At 35.3% G+C, this 19,505-nt stretch overlaps 1 protein-coding gene across 3 annotated transcripts in view; it reads right to left on the minus strand.

Annotated features, from left to right (window-relative positions):
* The window catches only part of LOC132420486 (uncharacterized), a 262,698-nt gene that overhangs the window by 210,756 nt on the left and 32,437 nt on the right, over positions 1-19,505 (minus strand). For 2 of the 3 annotated variants that reach the window (XM_060004957.1, XM_060004958.1), the window contains 2 exons: positions 15,589-15,718; positions 12,229-12,399 (listed from right to left, as the gene is read on the minus strand). In XM_060004957.1, the coding sequence (XP_059860940.1) occupies positions 12,229-12,399; positions 15,589-15,718 (301 nt within the window). Of the gene's footprint in view, positions 1-12,103; positions 12,400-15,588; positions 15,719-19,505 lie in introns of those variants that run through there. The other variant, XM_060004959.1, reaches the window with a different exon arrangement.

The following is a 19,505-nucleotide window of genomic DNA, read 5'->3' on the forward strand; positions in this document are numbered from 1 at the left end:
AGTATAGGCAGTGTTTATGAAAAAATCCATAAAATATGACACAGGCAAGACAAGATAAAAGCAGCATTTTAATAGATTATGGCAAAGGGATCCTGTCAGAGTTGACAACTGACTCCTTCGAGATCACTAATTTTTATGGGATTAATTCTGTGGTATAAAAAATGAAGTTAAACGTCCTAATTAATCTGTAAATAGCATACCCACAATTAAACCTTGTGGCCCCTTCTTGGATTAGGGCTGCAATTTTTGAAAAGTAATTATCTCATATTCATAATGAAGAAAGTTTTCATTTTTTTTTTCTCATGGCATTTCAACTAAAAAAATCCACCTGGATTTCAACTCAAATAGCAATCTTCCGATAAGAAAATCAGTTCACAGCTTGGTGTGCAGCCACATCCATTAGACTTGTAGGTGATATGATTATGGATGGTTTATAGATTAAGAAAATAAAATTTGGAGAAATGGTACAGGAGTGAGGTAGTGGAGGAAAACCTAGAGTTTCTCCATATTCGAGCAACTGTTCTTTATTCCACAATTTACAGCACCCAGAAAGGTAGTTAGTTCCCTTCTGTTACGGAGGTGATAACATGTGAGGCCCTGTCTCTAACACAGGAGTTAGAAAGTACATTATGTAGGAGTTAGGGATAAAGCTGTTGTCCAGCTTTTCCTGACATTGTGGCAGGGTGCTCAAGAAACTTTGGTTCCATTTCCCTTCCTTTCTTCCCCTTTAATATTTGAGTTTTAATAATATGTAGTCAGATGGAAATAAAAATTTATGAAATATTAATTATTTTTGAATATTTTTAAACACAATGTTAACAATGCACACTAGCCTTTATGATTCACATTCATTATTTCATTGCATCCAGACAACAGCTCCAGAGAAAAGTAAGTATTCCTGCTACCACTTTGTTAAAAATAAGGAAACTGAGGCTCAAAGATGTTAAAAGAATTACCCTAATCATATGTATATGATAGGTGATAGAACAGATTCTTGCATCTAGATCTCCTGACTTGAAATTCTATGCTTTTTTCACTATAAGAATACTGTGAGGTTATGTCTTTGCAATCAGAAATAATCTGTTGATACAGTAAAACATTCTATCAGTTTTGGTGAAGAGAAAATTATTCAAATCAGTGAGTTACCAAGTTAAAAAAAAGGGTTTCATGACTACTTACTTTCCATTGGACATTCAGCTTTTTGGAGGAATGGGAATGTATGGAACCATCTTTTTTTTAAGGAGGACAGATATTTTCTTCTTTGAATCCCATGAGAAAGTAGGATTGTGAAAGTTAATCACTTTTTTCATTGATCATCTATGACCCTGGCAGTAGGTAACCTGTGGTTGTATTCTTTTAGAAAATAGTGCAGCAACATGGTATACTACTATCATATTTGAGAGAAAGATCTTTTAAATTGCTATTACTTGGCAAAGTAGTACCAATATTAGGAAAGCAGATACCTGACATTCTCAAGATGTAACAATGTCGTTTTCTGATTGTTTGTAGTCTTATTATAAATGGTTTAAATATTTTGGCTGAACTGATCAGTTGATGTGGTAAACATGATTAAAGGACTTATTTATTTGATGCTTAACTGATGGAATCCATTTCACACCAGAGGAATCTTGCAGCCTACCCAAAATCTTTTGCATTTCATATGAGAAAATGAGGAACCGAGAGACAGGAAGTGATTTGCTCAAGATCAATACAAGTTACGTTGCAGATTCCTGACTAGAACTCACTTATGATTCCAAGTCCAGGTTCCTTTCCAATAAATTATCTTATCTGATTTTAACAGACTATTATTCAGTCAAAACCTTGGCTATACATTGACTGGAACATTCTTCAACAGGTAAAACATTTAAGAACAGTTAGGCCCAGTATTATAAACGTGATTGCAAAGAGAAGTCCTAAGCTGACAGAAAGAGAAAATAATAAATGGCACCTTCTTCATCTCTAAACTCTCTAATACCACGAAAACACCTTAAAGCCCTTGCCCTGGGTAAAAAATACTTGAAATGCCAAATCTGGTTATTAATTCATCTCGATGTGTGTCGGGAAGGATTACTACAGTTAAGTATATTCTAAGCCTGTTTATACCCAGCATTACTCCTAAAGTTCCAGTAAGAGTGCCTATTTTTATTTTTATTTTTGAAGTGACACTAACCTGAAAAGAAAGAAAAAAACAGTATGTTTAAGCCATTCTTCAAAGCTCATCCATGAAGCTATTTTGATGTTTTTTTTTTTTAAAAGGAGGCAAGATGCAGCTAAATTAGATAGCTTCACTCTCACATTCTCTGAATACAAATAACAAAAGAACGTGATGTACTTACAGAGTTTAATAATCAAATTTGAAATCCTGCTTATTTATGCAGTTACTATGTCCTAGAATTGAAAATAGAGACAACCAGTCATAGAGGATCACTTTTAACATTATTGTCTTCACATCTTTATTTAAGTGCAAATGGGGAAGCCTCCCTGTATGGCATGGCGCACGCGACAAGGAATTTTCACATGGCCAGCCCATGTACTCAGTAATGCCACAGAGACAGGCATAAAGGTTTTTTATTTTTAAGTACTTAATACTCCTTACTAAATAAATAAAGTTGGGTACCTCCGAGTCAAAGAGTTGATTCTACTATAATAGGGTGGGTGATTCATTTTAAATATCTTTAAATGGTACACAGTGACTCTTTTCTAGGGTATGTAATGCCTCCATGTAATTATCAGTAACATTTCTTGCACTCACAAAGTGTTCAATATCACTGATAGAAGACAATGACCACAGTCTTAAAGAAAGTAGAGATATCTTTCATGACTTTAACTGCAACATACTCTGCACTAGCAAAATGAACATTTTCCAAACCACTTTTGTTTTCAGTTCCTGACTACTCCCATGACTCAAACCACTTGGATTTTATGTTTTAGATTACTCCCTTTTACATTCGATTACCACATCAGAAGGGTCATAATTGATTTGAGATCTACCATCTCTCTGCTTGCCACAAAACCACCTGTGTTAAGAGTTTGAGGAATTTTGATGCAAGCACAGAGGAAATTATAGATTCCTGGTTATTGTGCTTAAGCCATTTTAAAAACCTACTTAAATATCTCACACAAACAGGATTCTATATATATTTCTAAGAAAGACCAGTTGCCTTTTATTTTTCAACTTTTATAAGAAATTCTGTCCTTTCTTACAGCCATCAACCAGAAGACACAAAGTAAAATAACATGAAAGTAGAAATAGAAAATTAGTATGGTGCAACAGAAACACATATATTGTTAGATCTCAAGGGTCAACGTGGTAAATCAAGTTGTGTAATTTTTTTGATGGTTATTCTGTAAGTCTTGTGTTAGGTAATGGTATTGTTGGAACAGTAAGCCTTTAACATCTGTGCACTTTGGATCACCTTAAGCCAGCTGGTTCCTCTCAAAATTGCTCATCTTTTGTTCTTATTAAGTTCTGACCTGGGCCCCTAGCCTTAAGACAGCTATGTGCTTTCTGCAGCCAGGATATCCTCTTCAAGACTGTCAGACAATTTCAAATGATTGATGTGCTAGCCTGGTGCTCTGGTATTTTTCCCTTTTGTAAGTCTCCAGTAAATCTACAGCTCATTCTATAAGAATGCTAATTAGGTCTACTCTTACTTAACTTCATGCACATTTTTCTTGTTTTCCTGTATCTTTGGAGGAAAGCTTGAAATTTATAACACAGTGTGTTTCTAAAAAATTTTTTTACAATATTACATACAAATAAAACACATTTTCCACCAAAGGAAACAATTCAAGCAGTAAACTTCGCTGACTTTCTTCCCTCCAGAACTGTGCTGCATCCATTGGACAAACCTGAAGCATGATTCCTAGGTCCACTCTGAAAATTAGAAATCATTTGCTCACTTGCCTTTTACTCCTTTTCCCTGTTACTTCTTACTATTTTTACTCTTACTTGGATGGCGCTCTACCCCTTCCCTCATGATCAGAGGCAACCAGTACAGGAGGTCTTGGACTCCTTCATCTCTGAAGCCATTTTGGTTCTGCTCCAGAGGATCACTGAGGGAATCTCATCTCACAAAAGCCATGTGACTAACTGAGTCACAATCTTCTATGGCAAAGCCCAAGCAAGGCAGAATCTGGCTCTTTTAGGTTGTCAAGCTTGCTTCTTTACCGTAGAGATGTTTTCACATAAAGACAGACCTCCATCAATCTCAGGGCATTCATTTTAAATCTCTTGGCTTAACACATATTGTACCACGTTTCCCAATCTCATGATTGATTGTCCTTTTTGGGCCTTGCATAACCTCTCATTCTGAGGCTTAGAACTGAATTTCTGGCTTAAACTTTTTGCTTTCATTCTTGACCATGTTTGGATTTTTTCCTCTAAATAAGTTACTTCCCTAGTAAACTGCTGGGCCACTAAGGTTCCCAGAGCCCTATAACTATACGGAACACACACAACATGTGCAATCTGAGTCCAAAAGTAAGACCTGGATATCTTTTTTTTTTTTTTTTTTTTTTTTGTGGGACGCGGGCCTCTCACTGTTGTGGCCTCTCCCGTTGCGGAGCACAGGCTCCGGACGCGCAGGCTCAGCGGCCATGGCTCACAAGCGCAGCCGCTCCGCGGCATGTGGGATCCTCCCAAACCGGGTCACGAACCCGTGTCTCCTGCATTGGCAGGCGGACTCTCAACCACTGCGCCACCAGGGAAGCCCCAGACCTGGGTATCTTACAATGGATACCATTGGGTTAACAAACACAATTGGAATACAGATGGACGATTAGGAAAAAAAATATATCTATTTAAAATTTACTTGTATGTAGGACAATATTATTCTGAGAAAAAATACACACTGAAGTATATGAGTAAAAGATCATGCAACTAACTTTTAAAAGGTTCAGAAAAAAAATGTGGGTGCACATGTATACATACATACATAAACACATTCATAATATATACATGGTATATATATATATATGTATATATATACACACATACATACACATATGCAAAGAGAGAGGGAGAGACAGCGAGTGAGCACACTCATCTGATAAAGGAAATGGGGCAAAATGTCAACAACAGGTGAATCTGGCAAGAAGATATATAAGTGTTCTATGTACCATTCTTATTTTCACAATTCTTCAGTGAGTTTGGAATAACTGCAAAATAAAACCAAAAAGCAGCAAAAATTGTGCTTCTGAATGCCAATAGCTTTTACATATCAAGATAGAGTCAACTATGGTGAGGGGATGGAAAAGACCTGAGGAAGGCAGGGGAATTTGTGCAAGAGACAGAAATCTCTTAATTGAAGTGCCTGGTGGTCAAAAAGAGAAAGAAAATACTTGGAAAACTCATAATTGGAAAGGCAATTCCTAAATAGGTGAGAGTACATTCATATGCCCAGAGAAGATTTCTTTATTCTTTATATACCATAAACATTAAGGAAGTGAAATATTTGTATTTTATGGGGATGTGTAAAAAGTGACTTTGTGTATTAATGTCTATGCTATTTGTACTTCTACACACTAAATGTAATACATCTAACTTGATTGTAACAATAAGAGGATCAACACTATGGATGGAGTTAATATGTGCTTATCTGAAACTTAGCAGATAACGAAAGAGTGCCAAAATAAACAAGCCGAAATGAGAAGGGACATTCAAAGTACATTATTGTGTTACTGGAACATCTGGTACTAACACTGTCAAGTTTACATATGTTCTCAAATACTTATTTATGTAACAATCAAATGCTAAGCATTCCAGCTGCACTTGTAAACTTTTTATGAACTGAAGTCATACGCACAAGCTCAGCTAAACATACTTGACAGAGGGAGGAGCGTGAGGAAACTGTTAACTCTTGGAACTGAAGTTTCATTGCAGTACGACCTTCTGGCAGTGTTATGGACCAGTGTTTGGTGTGACAACTAAGCTGCTGGCTCCTGTGAGATTCATTTCATTCTAGTAAGTAGAATCAGAAATATCCAATCAATGGGTCAAAATCATGATTTAGCAGCTACCTTTTTTGGACATAAGTTAGTCAGGAAAGAAAATCATATACAGGTTAAAAAAATAAAGCAACATGATGATATTGAGTCATTAAGAAAAAAATATTTGATACTAAAGTGAAAAAATATTTTCCTCAACACATCCTAGAGGTAGCACAGGTAGGCTGATGGACTGTGGCAACGTATAAATTAGAAAAGATAGCATAAAAAGAGGAGGCGCTTCTGTATGGTAATCATCTGATATTGCTCCTAATGAAAATTAATGTGTGAAACTTGCCTCCTTAGCGACAGGATAAACAGTAACTATCTTAAACCCATTTTAAAGAGTACAAAGGCAAGAACAGAGGGAAATAAGTATTTCTACGCTGTTTTTCTCTTCTACTAACAAAAGAAACTGGATACACATTATATTTCCCTAATCATTGTTTTGATCCAATTTCTAGAGTATGCAATATTGCAAAAAGGAGCTCACATAGTTCTTTAATTTATGAACAGAAGATCTAAAGTGATTTCTGCCAGGTTGAGGTTAAAAGGACATATTTTGGGGGAAAAATATGAATCTCCTCCCCCCTTGATCTGACCAGCAAGATTCTGAAAGTTTCCTTTAGAATCAACCAGATGTTTCAGAGTGATGCATTGATCTTGAGGTGTGAAAATCTGGAATCTATGTGATCTCCCTGCATGCACTTTACTTATGCCAGCACTTGCAATCACAAATCTTGGGCCTAGAAAAAATCTTTTCTTTCCCCCATGTAGCTTTACAATAGTGGCTTTCAACCTTAGATATATATAAAAAATCTCAAACCTAGGCCCCTCCCTAGACCAATTAAGTCAGAGTGAAACTCAGGAATCAGCCCCACGTGATGGTGCCAAGACTGAGAACACTGCTTAGAATAAGGATGGGCATTCTTTAGGGATCATGGGATTAGTTTTGCAAATATAGCATTTTTGCAAAATAATTTGGAAGCACTAGGTGCTCTCCATGCTCTGACTTTTAATTAGGTCTGGAATCTGGGATTATTAACACAACAGCTCTGATTCTTCAAAATATACCTCTTCTCCCATTTTGAGAATATCTTAAGGGCTGGCAGGCGAGGATAGGCAGTCTAGACTTCTAAGCCCTACTGTTTCCTCCATTTTAGCTGAAGAAGAATGGAAAAAGAACAATGGATATTTATCATTTTTGAAAAATTATGAAAAAAAGTAGTAAATTTTGCTTATAAAACTACATTGTTCAATCATGAAGGTGATGGAGAGGGTGGGGTTTAAGTGGGATCTTAAATCATAAGGAGAACAGGACTTAATAATGTTTTAAAAATGCCTTTTAGAACTTTTTGAAACAATGTGGCATATATATGCAAATTTCTGGGCAAACAGTATCAGCCAATGGAATAACTAGAATTCAACTTCAAGAAGAGTGACTCTAAGTCCCCCTCTGCCTGGACAGTTCCAGGTTATACCTATTGTCTCAGAGTAGTTACTAATAGTACCTTCTTTGATGCTCAAAGCATCCTGTTTGGATCATAAGTTACATTATAAGGAATTAGAGAGTTTTTATTGAGCAGAGAACTCAGTCTAAAGTAGAACCAAGATACATGAATTACATATAGTAAGTACTCAACAAACATTAGCTGCTATAAGATTATTGTCATTATTATTAATTCACAAACAACAGGTTTTAAAGACAGTCTATGTATGAAAAGGAAACAAAAATGCACACCCGAATATTTCAGTCATATCTCTACAACTGAATATTGTTTTTCTCTACATTCCCACATGTGGTCATGTAGTGTCATCTGAAAATAGATGGCAGTCTTCTTACTCTTTTTTTGTATACAAAAATGTAATTCAAGATAATTACAAAAGGCTTTTTGTCTTCAAAATGTCAGAGGGATTTGTATAATGTAAAGATAGCTTTTAAATTATTACCAAATATGGCCTTTCTTATGATTATTATTATCCAAGTTTAGCAAATTACCTTCAATGCTTTGGGACAAGAAGGCAAAAAAATAAAAAATAAAAAAGACAGGAATGGCATTTAGATCTGCTTTAAATACAGCTATCTGAAGTGTTCTCTTGTTTTGACTTATTCCAGAAGGAAAACTTAAAACAATGAGTAAATGAGTATAAGTTACAAAGAGGCATATTTTAGCTCAACATAAGGATTTTTAAAATAGAGTTGTCCAACAGAATGGTTTGTTTCAGGAAATGATGAGCTCCTTTGCTGAAGATATCCAAATTGAGACCGGATAAGCATATGCCAAGGATGCTGCAGGAAACATTTCTGCACTGTGTGGGAGATTAGCCAACAGAAGATGATGTCTTAGGTTCTTTCCAATGCTAAATTTTATAATCTTATGTCTATTCCAAACATTAATAACTACTTTAATGATACAAACTCTGAGGGCCTGGTTAAGAAAATGAAAAAGAAGAAAAACAAACAAATAAACTTCTCTTGGGTTCCAGGGAAAGCAGACTATATGAAGACGCTTTTTTTTTAATGCTAAGATAAGAAAAGTTAGTACATTTTAAAAGTATATGCTTTATGATGCACGCAATTATTTTATAAGATATAGTACAAACAATAAAACATGCATTTCTACAAGTAAATGAACTGAAGAATAAGAAATCATTTGCTGAATTATTAAATTACACCAAACAAGAGAATAAGAAGCTAGGTAGAAAGCCACTGAAGGACTTGCTGAGCAAGGTTTTCTATAGTCTTACAGTCCTAGGGGGACAAAAACTATAGTTCAGAAACTTCCAAGGGGGAGAGATCTTAATTAAAAACTCCAGGATCTCAGCTAGAAACCCAGGTGTCCACATACTAGAAAAGCAGAGACAAACAAAAGGTAGCTTGAGCATCACCAAATCTGCAATTGAGTCCTAGAATTAGAATATGGTAATCTGCCAAGATTCTATTGGCAAACCAGATCCATAGAGAAAGATAACATTATCCAGAGCCTCTACAGGTTAGCAAACATAATATTTGATACTAATAAAAAAATAAGAAAACAGACATGACACAAAATAGGACAGGAGAAAAAATCAGATCAATTGATGACCCGTTTATTGGAATTATCAGGTTGGATAAAGAGAGCTATAATTAGGTTCAAAAAATAAATAACATGAAGAATTTATAAATTCTAAAAAATCAAATAGAAATTCTGGGACTAAAAATGTAATAACTGAAATTTAAAACTCAATAGGTGGGCTAAAGAGAATATTGGAAGATGAAGAGAGGATAAGTGATCTGAAAGAAATACCAGAAAGTATTTGTGCTGAAATTTGGTGAATAAAAGAGATGAAACACTAAAAAGTTTATAGCTTTAATATAAGATGAGTAAAAAAGTATATCTAATTGGCATCCTAGAGGAAAAACAGGACAGGAAAAAAAATTGAAGAAATAAAGGCAAAGAATTTCCAAATTGAAAGACATCAAGTCAAAGAAAACTGCAACAAGTCACATCATAGCAAAACTGCTGAAAAAAAGACAAAGAAAAATATTTCCAAATTACAGAAATAAGAATGATAGTTGATTTTTCAATGGTAATAATGAAAGACAGATAATGGAATGACATTTTCAAGTTGCTGAAAGAAAGCTGTCATCCTAAGATTTTATACCCACCAAAAATATCCTCCAAAAGTGAAAGTGAAATAAAGACATTAGCAAACAAACAAAAAAGCAAGTGAAATTGTTGCCAGCATATGCCCACTAAAATAAAAACAAAAATGAGTTCTTCTGGAAAAAGAAAAATAATTCCAAGGAAACATAGAAATTCAACAGGGAGAGTAAAAACTGGGGGTAAATATAAATGAATACTGACCATACAAAATAGAAACTATGATGTGTTCTGAGGAATAAAACATAGATAGGACTAAAATGTTTGATAACAATAACACAAAGAATGGTGATATATGGACTTAAATATTCTAAGGGCCTAGCATTTTCCAAGAAGTTTTAAATGTATGAAACTATATTAGGTTGTAATAAGTACAAGTTGTATGGTGTATTCTTTGGGATATTTACTAAAACATATAAAAGAATGTATACCTAACATGAAGAAAGTCTGATTAACCTTAAATAATGTAAAGAAGGAAAATAAAGAAACATGAAACCAGTGAGAAAAGGAGAAAATATTGGGTTGCCCAAAATGTTTGTTCTGGTTTTTCTGTAACATCTTACGGAAAGACCCAAACGAACTTTTGGCCAACTCGATAGTTAGACGATAAGTATAAACACAAATCCATGACTAATTAAAAGTAACTGCTCTAATTAAGTGGCAAATAGTTTCAAAGTGGATTAAAATTACAGCTAGGTGCTACTTATAATGGATATTCTTTAAATATAAGAATAGAGAAAATTTGGAAGTAAAAGGATGAAGAAGTACATACCATGGAAACACTAACCAAAAAAATCAGTGCAGTGCATTTATTTTACTTTGAAAGTGGATGTATAGTAAAAGGATATCCATCAGAAAGATAAAACAATTCTAAACTTGCTTTCACATATCTTCAACTATCTAAAGCAAAACTGACAAAACTTAAAGGAGAACATAAGCCCATACAACCACCTCTCTCAATTACTGGTGAAGAAAGGAAAGAAAAAAATCAGCAAAGCTATAGAAGATCTAAAGAATATTAAAAAAAAATTAGGGCTTCCCTGGTGACGCAGTGGTTGAGAGTCCACCTGCCGATGCAGGGGACACGGGTTCGTGCCCTGGTCTGGGAAGATCCCCCATGCTGCGGAGCGGCTGGGCCCGTGAGCCATGGCCACTGAACCTGCGCGTCCGGAGCCTGTGCTCCGCAACGGGAGAGGCCACAACAGTGAGCGGCCCACGTACCACAAAAAAAAAAATAATAAAATAAAATAAATTAAAGTATAGTTGATTTACAATATTGTGTTAATTTCAGGTATACAGCCTAATGATTCAGGTTTTTGCAGACTGTATTTCAATGTTACAAGTAATTATAAGATATAGGATTTAATTTCCTGTGCTATACAGTAAATCCTTGTTGCTTATCTATTTTACGAATACTAATTTGTAACTGTTAATCTCATACTCCTCATTTGTCCATCCCTCTTCCCTCTCCCCTTTGGTAACCATAAGTTTGTTTTCTACATCTGTGAGCCTGTTTCTGTTTTGTATATGGATTCATTTGTGTTAATTTTTTAGATTCCATGTATACGAGATATCATATGGTATTTGCCTTTCTCTGACATTTCACTAAGCATAATATTCTCTAGGTCCATCCACATTGCTGTAAATGGCAATATTTCATTTTTTTATGGCTGAGTAATTCCATTATATATATATATATATATATATATATATATATATATATATATATATATATATTACAACTTCTTAAGCCAGTCATCTGTTGACAGGTACTTGTGTTGCTTCTGTGTCTTGGTTATTGTAAATAGTGCTGCTATGAACACTGGGGTGCATGTACTAAAGAATACTTTTTTTTTTTTTTTTTTTGGCGGTACACGGGCCTCTCACTGTTGTGGCCTCTCCCGTTGCGGAGCACAGGCTCCGGATGCGCAGGCTCAGCGGCCATGGCTCACGGGCCCAGCCGCCCCGCGGCATGTGGAATCTTCCCGGACCGGGGCACGAACCCGCATCCCCTGCATCGGCAGGCAGACTCTCAACCACTGCGCCACCAGGGAAGCCCTAAAGAATACTTTTAATAAACCTTCCTTAATTGGCATATATACAACCCTGCACCAAATAATAAAAGAATACATACATATATGAATCATTTATCAAAACTGATCATGTGCTCGGCCATAAAGCAAGCCTCAACAAATTGCAAGAGACTAAAATTATCTAGAGTACATTCTTTGACTATCATTTAGTTAAGCTAGAAATCAATAACCAAAAAATTACAAATATATTTGTTTCATATTCCAAACTAAGACTATAACAAATTGGAATTAATTCATACTTATTTTCAGTTAATTACCAAAAAAATTTAAATAGTGTTTTAACTTTTCATAGATGAAATAATATATAGAATTGCTTTTCTTAATTATTTTTGCCTATATATCAAGTTCCCCTTTTAAAGATGTCACTATATATACTTGGGATCACGAACATGATAAAGATTATAGTTGAATTGAAAACTTTGTTATTAAAAAAGAGCCAACTTGTCAACTTCCTTCACATATTTAGTTGATTGCCACAAAAACAAGAAAACATGTCTACTAACCTTGATAGACTATATGGTCCAATGCTAGCAGGTGCCCAGTGAGAAATATTCTGAACATGCAGAATCTCTTTAGGGTGAAAGAGACCATCATCAATCTTTATGTCACTCTGGTGGATAAGGCAATCTATTGAGAAAAGTACTTCTTCTGGCAACATAGTTTCTACACATACTCTGAAAAATAAACCAAATTTAAAGGAACAATGTAAAACAAAAAAAACAAAACCAAAACCAAGAAAGTCGATGTGGAAAGGATCTTCTCTCATTGTTGTAGTTCAAGGTCACTGACGGAACCTAAACATTAATTTCTTGTCCCTCTAAAAATTCTACTGAAGTGACAGTAGGAATATAAATCTAAAACTATATCTGTAGCAATGCTGCAAAGTTAGAGGGTACTACCAGCATGCAAGAATAGGAAGGAATTTATGGAAGGTATAAAACAAAATTGGGAAAGAAAGATTAAGAAAGAATTACACAGTAGAATCATCCTGAAGGCAGGACACTGGTACAATTGTTCTACCACCCTAGCCAACCAGACATAACCTATTCTTCTCAGTTCCCTGCAGTCTTTTATCTTGGGCTTATTTATAGACTCCTTTTGTTCTGAAGGATATTTTCCATCTCTATGGAGCTGCAGGCTCCCCTTTGCTGGTATATGCCATCAATCTTATCCTATTTGCTTTATACCTTCCAGAAATTTGCACTTCTGATGGCACCCTTCCCTGCTTTCTAAAGTTGCTATGGATTTATTATTGTTTTACATTTCTTCTGTCATTTCAATGAAATTTTGGTAGGATAGAAAGATAAAAGCTGTCAAAATATGAGTCAGCTCTCTTGAACCAGTATATAAATTTCTCTGTCAATTCACCTGAATTATCTGAGCAATTAAATAAATGTAATCTGATAGCACTTCCTAGTTTACTGAAATGGGAGCCATCTGTCTTAATTCCAACTCTCCACTAATGTTTTAGTAAATTCATCCAGACTCTGCTTTTTCAATCTTGCTTCAGCGTAAGAAGCATACCCCATCCCTTCTCTACTCCTACCCTCTTTTGTATCTCCAATCTTTCTTCTGTGGGCTCTTTTTTTCTCTTAAAATAGATTTTAAATTTCCCTATTCTAAAAATATCTCTTCCGTTTCACCTCCCTCCTACCTTTCACAGCCCTCACATTAACTCCTAAGCCCAAAGAGCAATAAACATTGCCAAACACTCACCCTTGAGGAAGCCTTCCTGGGAGTTCCCTGATCCCAACGCTACTGTCGTCCTTGTCCTACCTCTATAACAACTCTTTAGTCTGAAGGTAGTGGGACAGTGGGGATTCTCTCAATGTTGTGTGGAAAGGGTACTAATGCCAAAGACAGAGAAGAATCATGGAAATTGATCAGAAATAGGAAGAAAAGAATGAAAAACAATGTTGAGGCCCTCATAAGTCAAACCTATGTTCTTTTCTTAGTCTTCATTTGTAGTAATGAATACTACTGAACCCTGACTCTCGTTGAAGTTATCTTCCCTAGGATTCCATGGTCCTACTTGAACTCGGTCCTCTTCCTACCTCTTGGATAATTCCTTCTTAGTCTGAAGGGAGTCATATAGTGGGGTAGGTTTTTACTATAGGGAGGGCAATCTGTAGGAGTGTCAAATATATATATATTTTTGAAATTCATCAACACTTTGAAGGAATAGATGGAAAACAGGACAAAGCCTGAGAAAACAGGGTTGGAAGCAATATGAATTGAAAGGTGGATTTAACCAGTTAGTTGGGAGACAAAGCAGAAATAACACTTGGTTTCAGAGCCAAAGAGGTCTGAATAGGAAGTTGTAATCTTAGTGCTGCCTACATGGTGGAATGGCTGGCAGATGTCAGGCGCTTAAGCCCTTAAGTGTAGCAAATCAGATGAGCATTTCCAATCTCATCTGCCTAATGGGAAAAGAGCTTCTCATATATTGAGTCACTGTCCTCCACTGGTTCTGGGGGCAGATGGGTTAGCCTTCTCATGGATGGATGCTGCTCACTGTGGCTACCTGGAATGGGCCTAAAGCAAGGCAGAGATCTTGGAGAAAGTACCAATTTCCCTGCTTAATGCCACAATATTCTTTTATCCCATGCCTACTAAGTCTTAAAGCATTCTCTCATCAGTAAATTCTTTTCTCCTTATTTACTTCTAGTGGGACGTGGGCTGTTTTATAGAAAAATTATTTTTATCTCTGAGTGTGCCATGGAAAAAGTCTTTTTACTTTCTTTTGTTTTTAAAATATATGTCCCTAGTATAGTGTTCTGCATCAAAATTAAATAAATACCTATTTCTAGAAAACGTCCTATAAAAAATTAACTTTTCTGTCAAACAACTGGAATTTCTTGAAGCATTTTATATTGTACAATCAAAACCATTTTTATTTTCTTCACTTTTTAAAAATAAATAATTAATTAATTAATTTTATTTTCGACTTGCTGGGTCTTCGTTGCTGTACACGGGCTTTCTCTAGCTGCAGTGAGTGGGGGCTACTCTTCATTGCGGTGCGTGGGCTTCTCATTGTTGTGGCTTCTCTTGCTGCGGAGCACGGGCTCTAGGCACGCGGGTTTCAGTAGTCGTGGCTCACGGGCTTAGTTGCTCCGTGGCATGTCGGGTCTTCCTGGGCCAGGGATTGAACCCATGTCCCCTGCATTGGCAGGTGGATTCTTAACCACTGCGCCACCAGGGAAGCCCCTCTTTCACTTTTTAATTTGAAAGTTATATATTCCAAAATAATTGGAAAAGATAATTAAATATTAGCAAATTGTCCTGATTAGTCTTGTGCAGGCAAAACAACAACAAAACATCTGATGTTTGGTTGTTTAAGATTATGTCTGAAACCATTTATTTTTAAGGATAATTAAAACAAGGCCAAATTAGACAATTTGAAAATGACCATACACTGGAGGTATAGAGATGAATTGAGGGAGTAAAAGGAAGAGTGTACTGGTTCCACGAAGATTCATTCTTTACCTCACTGCCAATGCCACTTTCCAATATTAATTTTTCTCTCCTCATATCCCAGAATCCCTTTATTTCTTAAGCCTTACCATGAATGTGTATCTCCATTTGTGAATTACTGACAACTGTTGTTAAGAAATAGTAAGAATTGGTAAATAAGAGAGGGAAATAAAAGAAACCTGTGATAATAAACCATGCTAGAAAACCACATAAATTTGAAAAACAACACAACCACTATACCAATGGGAGAGAACATGATAACGAACAGGTTTCAAAGTCAGGGATATCAGAGCATGAACCTTGAGTGAGGATTAAAGGAGATAACCAGAGAAATGCCTGGTATCAGGCATTCAGGCAACTTTCCCTTCATGTAGCAGTAAGTTACATACCTTGCAGGCAGGCAATGCTTGAAGGTGGTCACATATGCTGAGTTAATAGATGAGAAATCTTTCATGTTTTTCAGATAGAGATGGACCAAAATAATATCTTTCAATTCCAATCTCTTAGATTTAATAGTAGCTGCAGAAGGAAACATATATCCATAAGTTTAGGAAAACTATGAAAATTATTAGTGATATCTTGAGTAGATTTTATACAAAATACTTGCCATTTATAATATTTATATTCTTGACAATGGATTAGTGTGATTGCAGTATTTGGTGATGGTATAATGCAGAGGTTAGCAAACTTTTTCTATAAAGGACCAGATAGTAAATATTTTAAATTTTGCAGGCCAAGAGGCAAAATTGAGGACATCATCTGGAACATGACAAATTATAGAAAATCTAACAAAATGTAGAAAACAAACTGCTTTGTTAACAAAATTCAAAATGTAATAATAGTAATTGAGATCATTAAAAAATACATGTCTACTAATGAGAAGAATGAAGTTCTCTTTTTTTTTTTCTTTTGGGATAACATTTCACTTAATAAGTGTTCAAAGTTAGTACTCCCTGGCATCAGTTGCAAATGTTCATTTGTAAAAATCCTTCTTAGCTTGTAGGTGGTATCAAAATGGCAGCAAGCTGGCTTTGGCCTGTGGGCCTTAGTTAATTGACTTCTACACTAATGGTCTTTAAAGCTACCATAATTTGGCCTTTTATAAAACATGAAACGTGACTTTAAACTTTAGGTTTTAAGAAATAAAGCATCTGCAACTTATCAAGGTTTTTTTCCTGTATAAACTTCATGTTAATAAGATTAAATCAGTGAATATATTTTAAAGTGTTACCTTATGCAAAAAAAACCCATTGATTTTTATTTCAGAATACTTCCAATGAGTAATATCAATGATTTTAATACCTTATGTCTTAGCAAATGATAGCCAGAGTAAGGAAATAAACCATTACCGAAATTTCAATTAAAACAAATTGATCTAATTTCTGACCCTTAAATTGCTTGTAATGTCCTCTACACTAGATCTGAGCTTTTGACACTTCCCAGTTAGATCCACTGAAAATGATAGATTATAAATACTAAAAAGTTAATACCATTTTCTTAAGGATTGTTGATTGTTTCCGTATACTGTTATTCCTTACTTTCTCCAAAGTTCTGGAACTGAGATAAATCTTGATTGAACCAAGAAACTAAGAGGATTTAAGAAGATAAAGAAGTAAGAAACCAGAATCACCATCTGTTGAGACTGAAGATTACTAATAAAACAGAAAAGGGCAGTAAAATTCTTGGGATGAACTGAATCCTGGGATGATCATTGACTTTATGGGACTTAATTATTAAGGAACTTGCGGGAAAGTACCTCTGTTTAAGGGTGTTCCAGTTAGAACTTCGAATTTCAGGCAAAGAATGCTTAGAAGATAACTACACAGCTAATCATCAATAAAGCAGATAAAAGAAGTAGGATTTAATATATATTATATATTTTGAATAGAAGTAAATAGAAAACAAAATAACCTTCAAAGAGCTCTGTATGAAGATCTTAAGCTGCTTTTAAAATTAATATTATTTCATTCTTATACACTGAAACATTAAGTCAAATATAATAATCAATTTCCTTCATGTATCAGCAAACAGCCATTCTTGGGATGCCGAATTTCCTTTTTTTTTTTTTTTTGTAGGCCACTAAGCTCATTAATTCAACATTCACTGACTATATTCTTTCTTGAAGTACCAAGAAAAATGAATGTAAATTATTCTGAAGTGTTATAGCTTAACATGCAAGTTAATACTTAAAAGTGAACCAAAGTTTAAAAAAGGTAAAGGAAAATCCCTAAGCAAATATTAAAGATTTAGTATCAAAAGCTAAAAAAGAAAAATTCCATTTTTGAGGAACTTCTTGCTTCAAGAATTATGAAACATTTGACTACTGGAAGATTTTCATTTTTTGTACATTTCAAAGAAAAACAGACTGCTATTTTCCTGAGTTCAAGTAAAATTCTGTGGAAGAGTAGAGATTCAGCCCAGATGAGCTTTTCCCATTCCTTTCTGTTTGGTGATCCTTTGATAAACATGACACCCAACAGCATTTATACCTAGAAGACAGAGGATACAACTACCAGGCAAAGGATTTAAAGTTCCCATGTCAGAATCCCTCTACAACTTCTCTTAGTCTAGAAGTAAAGAGAATTAGGAACTTTCCTCACTCACATCTTTGGTTTAAACAGTGTCTGATAGTTGCAGAGAGATTTTGAATTGGAACTCATGTTACACAAAATGTATCTACATTTGGGACTTGGGGCTCCCAACCCAAAGCTATTCCTTGAGGAAGATGTGCAGGTTATAAGGGTTTCCTGCCCCATTTTCTGGCAACACCTGGCTGGTTTGCTTGCCTACTAATAACACTTGGGATGGAGCTGCTTCCATTTGTGATGTGTTTGGAGACAGATACGTCTTTGCACTGCCATGTGGGAAAAACTAGGGGTCCTGCTAACATGCAGCTACTCTCAAACTACAGTAGATAACAGATAGGCCAAAAGGTCCACTATTATACACAGCTTCCCAGAAGTTGAAGGTCATCTGTTACTGTGACCAATCTCTTTTTTCTGATCAAGTCTATACTGGGTAAATGTGCCAAGGAATGAAACTTTGGGACCATCAAGATACTCTACTGCTTTTTAATCCTTTGGAGATTATCCTTCCCATTATTCCATTGTACTATCTAGGTTCATGACATTTTAATGCCAAGAGTTTTAAGCTGAGGAATTTCCACATAGAAACCTAATTTTCATCCTAAAAATTAATTCATAAGAAAAAATTTAATTTATTTATGCACCTGTGAACCTCTCACTCCCAAAATGATTTGAGACAGCCACTTGTGAAAATTTACCTTGCTGGTAACTTTGTTAGAATCTGTTATCACACTAATGTTATAAACAAGAGATAATTGACCAAGACTCTGAAAGTGCTTAGTCTCTTGCATTTAGAAGATTATTTCAACTAGCTTATACTAAAACAAACAAACAGACAAAAAAAAACAAACAAAAAACTGGGTTATGGATATTTGAGTGTGTTTTTTATATAATATTTTTGATCATTTTTGTATGTCTTGAACATCCCATAAATTTCAATAACAATAAAAAGCTACACCATATTTGCCATATTGGTAAAATAAAAGACATTAATAATAGCCAGTTTGGGCAAGTTTTAGCAAGTGTGAGTAAGCTGGAACTCTTATGCACATTTTAGTAGGCATATAAATTGGTTCAAACTTTTTGAATAGCAATTTAACAAAGTGTTCATAGTCCATATTTGTAATATGAAACATAAAATACAGCTTTTGGAAGACAACATGGTCTTCATGATCTTGAGATAGGGAAAGATTTTTCTTAAATGAGACACAGAAAGCATTAACCTTAAAAGACAAGAAAAGGAATGAATTGTTCATCAAAAGACATCATAAATAGAGTAAAATGGGAAGCCACAGTATCTGACACAGCTCACATCTAAAATAGAAAAAGAATTCTTACCAATTAATTAAAAACTATGACAGAGGGGTTTCCCTGGTAGCACAGTGTGTAAGAATCCGCCTGCCAATGTAGGGGACAGTGGTTCGAGCCCTGGTCTGGGAAGATCCCACATGCCGTGGAGCAACTAAGCCCATGCACCACAACTACTGAGCCCATGTGCCACAACTACTGAAGCACATGCACCTAGAGCCCGCGCTCTGCAACAAAAGAAGCCACTGCAATGAGAAGCCCACGCACCACAACAAAGAGTAGCCCCCGCTCACCGCAACTAGAGAAAGCCCGCACACAGCAATGAAGACCCAATGCAGCCAAAAATAAATAAATAAAATAAATAAATTTATATATATAAAAAAAAACTATGATAGATAATCCTGTAGGAGAAT

The sequence above is a fragment of the Delphinus delphis genome, chromosome 2, assembly GCF_949987515.2.
Source record: "Delphinus delphis chromosome 2, mDelDel1.2, whole genome shotgun sequence".
Classification (NCBI taxonomy): domain Eukaryota; kingdom Metazoa; phylum Chordata; class Mammalia; order Artiodactyla; family Delphinidae; genus Delphinus; species Delphinus delphis.